This window comes from Acipenser ruthenus, chromosome 21, assembly GCF_902713425.1.
Source record: "Acipenser ruthenus chromosome 21, fAciRut3.2 maternal haplotype, whole genome shotgun sequence".
NCBI lineage: Eukaryota > Metazoa > Chordata > Actinopteri > Acipenseriformes > Acipenseridae > Acipenser > Acipenser ruthenus.
Window position 1 is genome coordinate 13,786,405 of NC_081209.1, and position 10,654 is coordinate 13,797,058.

The 10,654-nt window shown below is 46.1% G+C and overlaps 1 protein-coding gene across 1 annotated transcript; it reads left to right on the forward strand.

Moving 5' to 3' along the window:
- The first annotated feature begins 7,698 nt into the window (after positions 1 to 7,698).
- LOC131699091 (uncharacterized) lies at positions 7,699 to 9,276 on the forward strand. Its single transcript, XM_058994845.1, has one exon. The coding sequence runs from the start codon at positions 7,771 to 7,773 to the stop codon at positions 9,259 to 9,261; it is 1,491 nt and encodes a 496-aa protein (XP_058850828.1). The 5' UTR covers positions 7,699 to 7,770; the 3' UTR covers positions 9,262 to 9,276.
- Positions 9,277 to 10,654: the final 1,378 nt, after the last annotated feature.

Sequence of the window (10,654 nt, forward strand, 5' to 3'; positions counted from 1 at the left end):
TCGTCCCATTAAGATGTGCCCCCGCCGCCAACTACTGGCACCGCAGGAAGGAACAGAACATGTCATCCAGGAGATGAGGGAAGCCGGCATCATTGAGCACTCGGACGGCCCCTGGACATCCCCAGTGGTCCTGGTCCCCAAGAAAGACGGCAAGTGGTGCATCTGCGTCGACTACAGGTGCCTGAACGATGTGACGAAGACTCACACCTCCTCCCCCGTATCGATGAGTCCCTAGATCCATTGGCCGGGTCCAAATGGTTCTCCTCTCTCGACCTCCGAAGCGGCTACTGGCAGGTAGCTTTGTCCCCTTCTGTGCGACATAAGACTGCCTTCTCCACTGACCGAGGGCTATGGCAGTTTACAGTGATGCTATTCGGGCTTTGCAACGCCCCCGCAATGTTCGAACGGCTCGTGGAGAAGGTATTGGTTGTGGTAACCCCAACGGAATGCCTGGTCTATCTGGACAACCTGTTGGTTCATGGGAGGATCTTCCAGGCAGCCCTGGCTTCCCTTCGGGAGGTGTTCTGGTGAGTGAAGGAGGCGGGGCTCAAGCTGCACCCTTAAAAATTTCAGCTGATGTGCAGGGAGGTCACCTTCCAGGGGCACTGGGTCAAAGAGGAAGGCATCAGCACAGAGGCCAGTAAAATCGAGGCTGTCTAGGACTGGTCCACCCCCGTCAACTCCTGCCAATTCAGAGGCTTTCTGGTGCTCGCTTCTTACTGTAGGAGGTTTGTGCAGGGCTTTGCCATCTTAGCCGCCCCTCTGCACAGCCTACTATGGAAAGACAAGCCCTTTGGCTGGACCCCTGAGTGCCAGGAGGCGTTTGGCAGACTGAAGAACACTCTGTGCCAGTCTCCTGTGCTGGCTCTCCTGGACCCCCACTCCCCCTTCCTGCTGGACACAGATGCGAGCGATGAGGGCATCGGAGCTGTCCTGTCCCAGGAGCACTGGTACTGTGTTACCCGACGGGAGCTGCTGGCAGTAGTTGAGTTGGTCCGCCACTTCCGCCACTATCTCTGTGGCCTCCCCTTCACCACCCGGACGGAGCACACCGCCCTGCAGTGATTAATGATGTTCCGCGAGCCAGAGGGGCAAGTTGCCCACTGGATCGGGCATCTGCAGGAATTTCACTACCAGATTCAACACCAGACCGGTGATAAACATGCCAATGTTGATACCCTGTCCCGATGACCCTGCGTACTCAAGGGCTGCGCTCACTGCTGCAGGAAGGAGGAGGGAGGCCGAGTTGTCTCAAGGACAGGAGGAGCGGTACTGCGTGGTGGTGCTGGTGGAGAGGGCTGAGTGGAGAAGGCACCAGGAGGATGACCCGGACATTTGTCCAGTCTTACAATGGCTGGAGGACCAGCAGAGGCCCTCCTGAGAGGGTAGCTCAACACTCCCCTGCCACCTGAGGGCTGTGGTCACAGTAGGCTGGACTGGCCCTGAGGAATGGAGTCCTCCAGCAACAGTGGAAAAAGCCAGAAAAGGGAGAGGTGAGGTGGCAGGTAGTGGTCCCCCAAGCACTGAGGTCCTCGACTCCCACCATGGAACCCCAGGTACCGGACACATCGGAGTGACGAAGATGCTGCTGCGGCTCCACCAGTCCTTCTACTGGGGGCAGTGCAAACAGGACATCGAGGCGCAGCGACACCTGCCCACAAGTGACCCCCGGGCCGGTCGCACACCCCTCTCCAGCAGTACCAGGTCGGCGGACCCATGGAGTGGGTCGCTGTGGATGTCTTGGGGCCTGTCACTGATAGCTTGTGGTGACGTCAGGCCAAGAAATGCAGGACACAGAATGGTGAGTGAAATGTGCTGTTGCACCAGTTTATTAGAAATAAAAGATTTAAACACAAAACAAAACAGTGGAACAAACAAAATGGCATATTGGTCAAAATAAACAGACAAACAAACAAACAGTGGACAAACCCCAAACATGCATCGTGCCGGTCCTACCACACGAGTAGCAATTGCTTTATTTCTATTATTATTTATTTCCGCGCTCTCTCTCCTCTCTCTTCCTTTCTCCTCTCTCTCTCTCTTTCTCTCTCTCTTTCCAATCCCTGTGATTAAATACACATATACATTTTAAATCACTTGTGATACACAGCCCACATTATACCCTGTGCACCAATCACCAATGCATACACACCAGCAATAGCACACCACATAAACCATAAAACACAAAATATGCACAGGGGTGGGGCACCCCACCACAGGCCCCTTCCCACGCTCAGAGAAGGGGAACCGGTTTGTCTTGGTGGCTCTCGACTCCAGCCCTGGACTGGATGGGCAGAAAATTAATTCCCAGGGTTAGACGGAAGTCTGTAATCTAGAAAGAGGGCAGAGCTATGATCTAGAAAGAGGGCAGAGCTATGATAGCAGTTCCACTAGTTAACCAAAGGGTCATGATTGACGACATGAAAGGGGGCATAACGAAGTGATATGCTCCTTGTTATGGTTAAGCTGAACCGAAAGGCGTTAATAAATATACTGTTTGTTGTTATTTAGACGGCTAACATAATCCGGCGCTGTCGTTAAAGGCCAGCACTAACCTGGACAACACTGCACTTTGTTTCATGATAAACTGTATTTGCACCACAAGCACTAGAGCACGCACTGTGGACTGGTGATTGTGTTTGTGTTACATGTCGGTGTAAAAAGAACAGTTACAACTGTTATTATTTCGGGACCAACCCATGGATTACAACGAAGCAATACACACTGCTGTATAGCATGTTATCATTATTATTTAGTGTGTTTCCAGAGTGTCATCAGACCATTGGATTGTACAAATAAAACACCATTGCACCTGCATTACCATTGTCTGTCTGTTCATTGATCACTGCTGCATTCCTGCACCTGCACACTGTTAACCACTTTGCCACAGACACCCACCTGCCTCTTGTGTTGCTGACCTGTCGTTCAGCTGTGCAGGACTCCTCTGCCTGCACTCCAGCCGTGCTCATGCTAGGGTGTGAGCTCTGCACGCCAGCTGAGATGGTCTTCACCACCCCCAGACACCCCCAGTGTGCCCCCAGGTCCTGAGTAAACCAGGAGGCTGCAGGACTGGCTGGAAGTAGCCCACCACTTCGCCTGGGACCAACTGCAGGCTGCTGACGCCCTTGAGAAGAAGCGGAACTACGACCTCTTCAGTTCAAGGGCTGGTCTGGGTCTTCAGCCCCAGGAGAAAGAGTGGCTCGACAGCCACCACCTCGGGCCCTGCCAGGTCCTGGAGTGGATTGGGGAGGTCGTGTACCGGGTGAAGCTGCCACCTAGAGGGTGCAAGGGATGGGACCTGGCACAGACCGACCTGGCAGCCCCTGGCAGTTCCCTCCTTGCCTTGGGGCTCCGCACACTTGGACTCTGCCTGTCCATCCACTGTGGCTGACGGCAGCAAAAGTCATTAAAAATTAAAAATTCAAAAGTCATTAAAAATGATCTAGACAGCATTCAGAACTGGGCAGACACATGGAAAATGACATTTAATAGAGAAAAGTGTAAGGTATTGCATGCGGGCAATAAAAATGTGCATTATAAATATCATATGGGAGATAGTGAAATTGAAGAAGGGAACTATGAAAAAGACCTAGGAGTTTATGTTGACTCAAAAATGTCTTCATCTAGACAATATGGGGAAGCTATAAAAAGGCTAACAAGATGCTCTGATATATTGTGAGAAGTGTTGAATTTAAATCAAGGAAAGTAATGTTAAAACTCTACAATGCATTAGTAAGACCTCACCTAGAATATTGTGTTCAGTTCTGGTCACCTCGTTACAAAAAGGATATTGCTGCTCTAGAAAGAGTGCAAAGAAGAGCAACCAGAATTATCCCAGGTTTAAAAGGCATGTCGTATGCAGACAGGCTAAAAGAATTGAATCTATTCAGTCTTGAACAAAGAAGACTACGCGGCGATCTGATTCAAACATTCAAAATCCTAAAAGGTATAGACAATGTCAACCCGGGGGATTTCTTTGACTTGAAAAAAGAAAAAAGGACCGGGGTCATAAATGGAGATTAGATAAAGGGGCATTCAGAACAGAAAATAGGAGAATTGTGAGGGTCTGGAACTGTCACAAAGACGGCTGGAGTGGGTGGCGTCAGACCAGAAGCAGGAAATAAACAGACAGAGAGGTGTGGTTTGGTGAAGCTGAGCGAATGCTTTCGCTCAGCATTTAATAAACAGAACAGAAAATAAAAGGTTTGAAACAAAAACACAGGACACGGCACTTACGCCAAAATAAATATATAAACAAAACGGACTAAACAGTGAACAGACAAACAAACAAACACGGTGAGTGAAAACAACTATCAATTTAATTTACTTTATTTTATTTTACTTTCTCCACTCACTGAACACCCAACCCTGAGTGAATGAAAATGTGTCTATATATACTGTTGTGCTGGGATTCAATTACTAATTAATTATTCACTTGAATCCCAGCACGTGAATTAATTCTGTGCAACCCCGTGCTCACATATTACATTTAGCCAGCACGTGACGTGATTTGTGCCCTCCTCGTGCCTAAATACAAATCTACATTTTTAAATACACGTGAAACACAGACCCGTTTATATCCCGTGTACCAATGACTATACACCAACATTAACACACGCACGCAACATACAACACATAATATGCACACAGGGGCGGGGCACATTGCCACAAACCAACTCACCAGTAATGTTGTTGAAGCTGACACCCTGGGATCCTTCAAGAAGCTGCTTGATGAGATTCTGGGATCAGTAAGCTACTAACAACCAAACGAGCAAGATGGGCTGAATAGCCTCCTCTCGTTTGTAAACTTTCTTATGTTCTTATGTTCTTAACATTGCCTGCTAACTTCCCCTATTCAAAAAATATATAAAAACAATAATAACAGTCTGGTTTTCTCTCGCCTTTTTTCAAAGAATAGACTTTCATTAATGGACAATAAAAACAGACAAAGCTATCAAATATCTAGCCTAAATTGAATTATTACTATTTTTTCAATCTCCACAAACTGCAGGTTCTGCCGCATTCACAGCACTGATAATGTTAGGTATTGCTTGATACACTAGTACATGCTCTTTCAAATAAACTTATTATGATTTTGAATGTGTGGTTCATAAGAACGATAGGCCTATTATTGTCATTACTAGATTACGCACTGAACAGAACATTAGCACAGTAACCCAAGTACGTTACTGTTCCATTCTTAACACGACAAACCTCCCTCTGCTGTCTGGTGTAATCTTTAGCTGGACCTGTGAACCATGTGTTTCTATAGAGGCGATGTCATGGAAACCAGTGCCCCTCCCCTACACCGTGTGCTTGCTGTCCTCCATGGACACCTGGGCCCCGAAAATCAAAGCAAAGAACAAACAACTGGAACATTTTAAAGTTAGTAAACAAAATGAGTAGTTGTATGGTATAGCTTACTGTATTTCATTTTATTAATAATCATGTTTATCCGCAACACGCAGTTAAGAACAGATTGCAGGATATTCGGGTAAAGCAGCGCATTTAGTACAAAAGACGTTATGTTACGGAGCAAGAGAAATAAAATAATTCATTCATTCATTTGCTATAGCCTAATAGCGCAGTCTAAGGTTAGCATGGTTAATATTATTCGCTTTTTATGCCTTCATTTATAATGTGTCTGTTTCATATTAATGATTATCAATCCTAGATGGTAAAATAAAGCAAGCTTACTTAGTTGTAGATGAACTATAACACATTAGCATTGATCACAGCTACTGAAACAATGTGCTGTAGACTTTTAGCTGCTGGGAGCATTGTGAAAATAAAATAAAATAAAAATAAAAGTGATATTTTGCCCACATTGTCAATATTTTTTACTTATTATTTTGTGAGATTATTTTTTATTACTATTTTTATTATTATTAGAACTTAGCCAGTTTGAATTATTTGAAGTGACTAATTCCACATCAATCGGAAATATTCAGATTCACTTTTACTTTAATGAAATGATTGAAAAGGTGTTCTTGCATGTGTAGCCAGCTAGTTTAAGAAGTTAGCAAATAAACTACAAACTGGTAGGGAATTCTGGGACACTTCCTGTTTCTTCTCCATGTGGGTAATTTACATCAGCATACTGGAGTTAGTTTGTAAAATGGCTCCGTCTGTGCAACAGTGTGCTGATGTCTGTCTGCTATACTTGGTTTCGTTTGCAGGTGAGCTACACTCTTAACGTTCAAATGAAGATTTATCTGTTTACTTGTTATTTTACTTCGAAATGTAAGAAATTATTAGAGAAACATAACTTGAAATTACTTTTGTAATGTTTATCTCTGCTGCTCTTTCTTAAAATTGAGTCTTTATTATTATACAGCTAGTGCGATTCTGTTCAACTAGCTGCTAATGTTATTTCAGGGCCTAGGCAAGTAAAGTAAGATTGAAATTATTGTAATAAATAGTTTTCAGGTGTTTTGCTGGTAACCTTATCGTAAGATGTGGGTAATTTACATCAGCATACTGGAGTTAGTTTGTAAAATGGCTCCGGCTGTGCAACAGTGTGCTGATGTCTGTCTGCTATACTTGGTTTCGTTTGCAGGAGATGAGCCAAAAATAAACTCTGTTGTACCTGAGTCTGAGCCAGAGTGATTGTGGTCTGGGACAAACAAATAATAATACACAACACAACGCAGAGTACGCTAAAACAACAGGTTGTTTTATTCACAGTAATTCATTCAAACCAAAACTAATATTTAGGAGGAGACGCAGCCTAGCTGCCCATTACGTAACCGTGTGGTCCTGCATGCACTGTAGTTTTAATAAGGGTTAAATTTTTTTATTATATCTGGTGCCGTGACCCGGATGGGCAGCTTCTAAGGGAAGCGTAAACATAAATTAAATAGACAAATAAAAAGTGAATACGGATTTAAAAAAAAAAAAAAAAAGATAAAAATAAATAATACTTAAGTAAACAACTAGCGGTTACTAACAAGGCAGACCTATGGCTAAGCAGTTTAGTTCTGGAAAGGGAAAGACAGAAGAATATTCTTCTGGTTTTACTGCTGGATTGAGGGAGGACTGGACACAGAAGATGTCTGAGAGTAGAAAGGGCTGGTCAGAAAGGCCTGTGAAGACAGAACCATCTGGATGGTGTTCTGATGAGGAGGAGGAGACCAGAGCCATGCCCCAGATGACAAAATGCAAAACGTTCCCAGTGGGCCCAACTCCTACCTATGTGCTAGCGATGCATCAGGTGCGAGGTATTCCATTATTCAGCAATAGTAAAGATTGCAGGATTGATATAGAAGACTGGATTAAGGATATCCAATACTTGTTGAGTGCTACACATGTTCCAGCGTCCCTACATTTTGACACACTGGTGCGTTACCTGAGTGGTGGAGCAAGGAAGCTCGTATTGAACCTCCCATTAGAAGAGCAGATCGCCTCCAGAGCCTTTGAGGAGTTGAGGGCTGAGTACAGTGACTGCCATTTATCTCTTGACCCAATGGCAGACTTTTATGAGCGACACCAGCGCCCAGATGAGTCAGCCTCCACCTATGCCATAGAGCTAGATGCCTTATTGAGGAGCATTGAAGAAAAAATAAATGGAGGCGGGGCACTCCAAGACAGGGACTATAAACTCACCCAGCAGTTCATGCGTGGCATAAGTGAGAAAGATGTACGTGATCGTCTTGCCCCCATGCAGCCTCGCTATCTTACGTTCAGGCAGTTAAGGGAGAACTGAGACAGCTGGTGAGGGAGAAAAATTCACTAGGCGACAAGAAGGTGAGAGCAAAGAGTGTTAGCAGCATGCAGCAGGCTGCAGTCAGTGCAGAGGGGAGCATGCAAAGTAATGTTTTGCCCCAGCAGGAAGCAGCAGCCACAAGAGGGTTAAGTGATGCCGTTCAGAGTCTTACCACCCTAGTTCAGGACCTTGCCACTCACCAGAGACAGCAGTCTGAGAAGATGGGGCGTTTGGAGGCCATGGTTATGCAACAAACTGCTACTACCTACAGGTATGTCCCCACCAGTAGCCAAGGAAGTGGTAATGGAGCGGCGACACAGTACCGAAAGTCTGTACCACTTCTGTTAGGAACAAATGTTATTAGGGCTAGCAAGCAGGACTTAGAAAAACGGCTGGGCAGAGAGTTCCCTAGCTGCCTGAAAGATGAACATCCAGCCTGGCATGCTGCCTACCAACAGGTGAGGGTGAAGTCACCCGGAAGGGAGCCCAAGACGGTGTCACAAGTTCGTTATGCAGGAAAACAGCCAGTGAAAATTAAGCCTGGGGAACACAGATGCATAACAGTCAAGGCTCCATGGTCTCGTGATAGGAGTCCATACACTGTACTTATCGGACCTCCAGATGGCAAACAGTTTATTAAAAACATGGTGGTGGAAGAAGCAGTGGCAGATGTGGTCCATGGGCGGACTCTAGTGCACCTCTACAACCAAAGCACATACAATATTGTTATAAAAAGGGGCCAGACAGTAGCTAGCATCTCTGCACTGAGCAGCGTAGAAACAGTGGTTCCCTCTGACCCTACCCCAGATCTAGGTAGCACAGCCGGTTCGTCGCATGATCAACAAAGTTCTTCCCCACCAGATAAAGCACCAGTTCAATCGGACATTCCGGAGATGGATTTGAAGGAGGCAGCAGTGCTGAACCAGGAACAACAGGAAAAGCTGGAAGAACTGCTCCGGAGGAACTCTGATGTGTTTTCAGTTAATCAGTTCGACCTTGGATGTACATCCGCTGTCAAGCATGAAATACCATTGATTGATAACAAGCCCATGCGCCAGCCTTACCGTAGGATCCCACCAGCCCAGTTTCAGGAGGTTAGACGACATCTACAGGATATGGTTGAAGCGGGAGCCATTAGATCAAGTCAGAGCCCTTATGCCTCACCCATTGTAGTGGCCAGGAAGAAAGACGGCTCAATCCGAGTCTGCATTGACTACAGACAACTAAATGCAAAGACGGTGAGAGATGCATTCCCTATGCCCCGTATTGAGGAGGCCTTGGATGCTCTTGGTGATGCTGAATTCTACTCCACACTGGATCTCACTTCCGGCTACTGGCAGGTAGAGGTGGCTGAACACGACAAGCCCAAAACTGCATTCACTACACCCATGGGCCTGTTTGAGTGCAACCGAATGCCTTTTGGCCTGCAGAATGCACCAGCCACCTTCCAAAGACTGATGACTCACTGCCTGGGAGACCTAAATTTTTCAGCTGTGCTGATATACTTAGATGATGTCATTGTATTCTCCCGAACATTGGAAGAGCACCAAGTGTAAGGAAGAGGAAGCAGGAGGAGCCCCTTGTCAGAGCAATGCTGAGACAGTGGAACAAGCTGACGTTTGAAGAGGACATCCTCTATAGAACATTCAAGTCGCCAGAAGGGAATGAAGTTAGACAGGTGGTGCTGCCTGAAAAGCTAAGGCGGGAAGTATTCGACATGCTACACACCGACATGGGCCACTTGGGGATGGAACGAACCGTAGATCTTATGCGTGCACGATGCTATTGGCCAGCTATGTTTTCCACTATCCAACACTGGTGTGAATCATGTGAAAGATGCTGCCTAAGGAAAAGTTCACAGGGCGCCCGTGCACCCCTGATCTCTATTCACACGACTAGGCCTTTAGAGCTTGTATGTCTGGATTTTCTCACCTTGGAGCGCTGCAAAGGGGGTATAGAAAATATCCTGGTAGTTACCGATCACTTTACATGCTATGCTCAGGCTTATCCTACTCCTGACCAGAGAGCAGCTACCATAGCCAAGGTTATGTGGAAACATTTCATTTGCCATTACGGGATTCCCGAAAGGATACACACTGACCAAGGGAGGAACTTTGAGAGTGGTCTCCTGCGCCAACTCTGGAAATCAATGGGGGTAGCCAAAAGCAGAACCACTCCCTACCACCCACAAGGTAATGGTACCACTGAAAGGTTTAACAGAACCTTGATGAACATGCTGGGAACCCTGGAACCTCACCAGAAGTCAAACTGAAAGGAGTACGTTGAACCCATGGTCCACGCATATAACTGCACACGTCATGAGTCCACAGGCTTCTCACCCTACTTCCTCATGTATGGAAGACATCCTCGTCTTAAAGTGGATTTGGCTTTGGGGCTCCCATGCCAGGAGGAGGAGGAAACAGAGCCAGAGGAATACGTGTCAAGTCTCCGTAGTAGACTGGAGTTGGCTTACAAGCAAGCAACGTTGGAATCTGAAAGATCCAAGCGCCGTCAGAAATGGTATTACGATCAGAAAGCAAAAGAAATTACCTTGAGACCAGGAGACCGTGTCCTAGTGGCAAATAAAAGTGTTAGAGGAAAACAAAAATTGGGAGACAAGTGGGAGAAAATACCACACATTGTAGTTCGTAAACAATCTGATCTGCCAGTATACGCTGTGCGTCCAGAAACGGGAGGGGGGGAAAGAGTTATTCACCAAAACTTACTGACGCCCTGTATGTTTCTCCCATTAAACAATACCAAGCAGCTTACCTGTATGGATGATCAGGGTTCGAACACTAGCCACGTAAGGTCAAATTTTGAAATAGACACCTCTGAGGATGAGGAAAACTTATATGTAGAGGTAGGGTCACAAGCAAGAAACCGGGGGAATCAGATTGATAGCATAGGAACAGAGAAGCTCCCTAAATCAATTGCACTCGCACCTAG

Bases quoted from the DNA above. Each gene is read 5' to 3' on its own strand.
- LOC131699091 (XM_058994845.1), top strand. From the start codon at position 7,771: ATGCAGCAGGCTGCAGTCAGTGCAGAGGGGAGCATGCAAAGTAATGTT.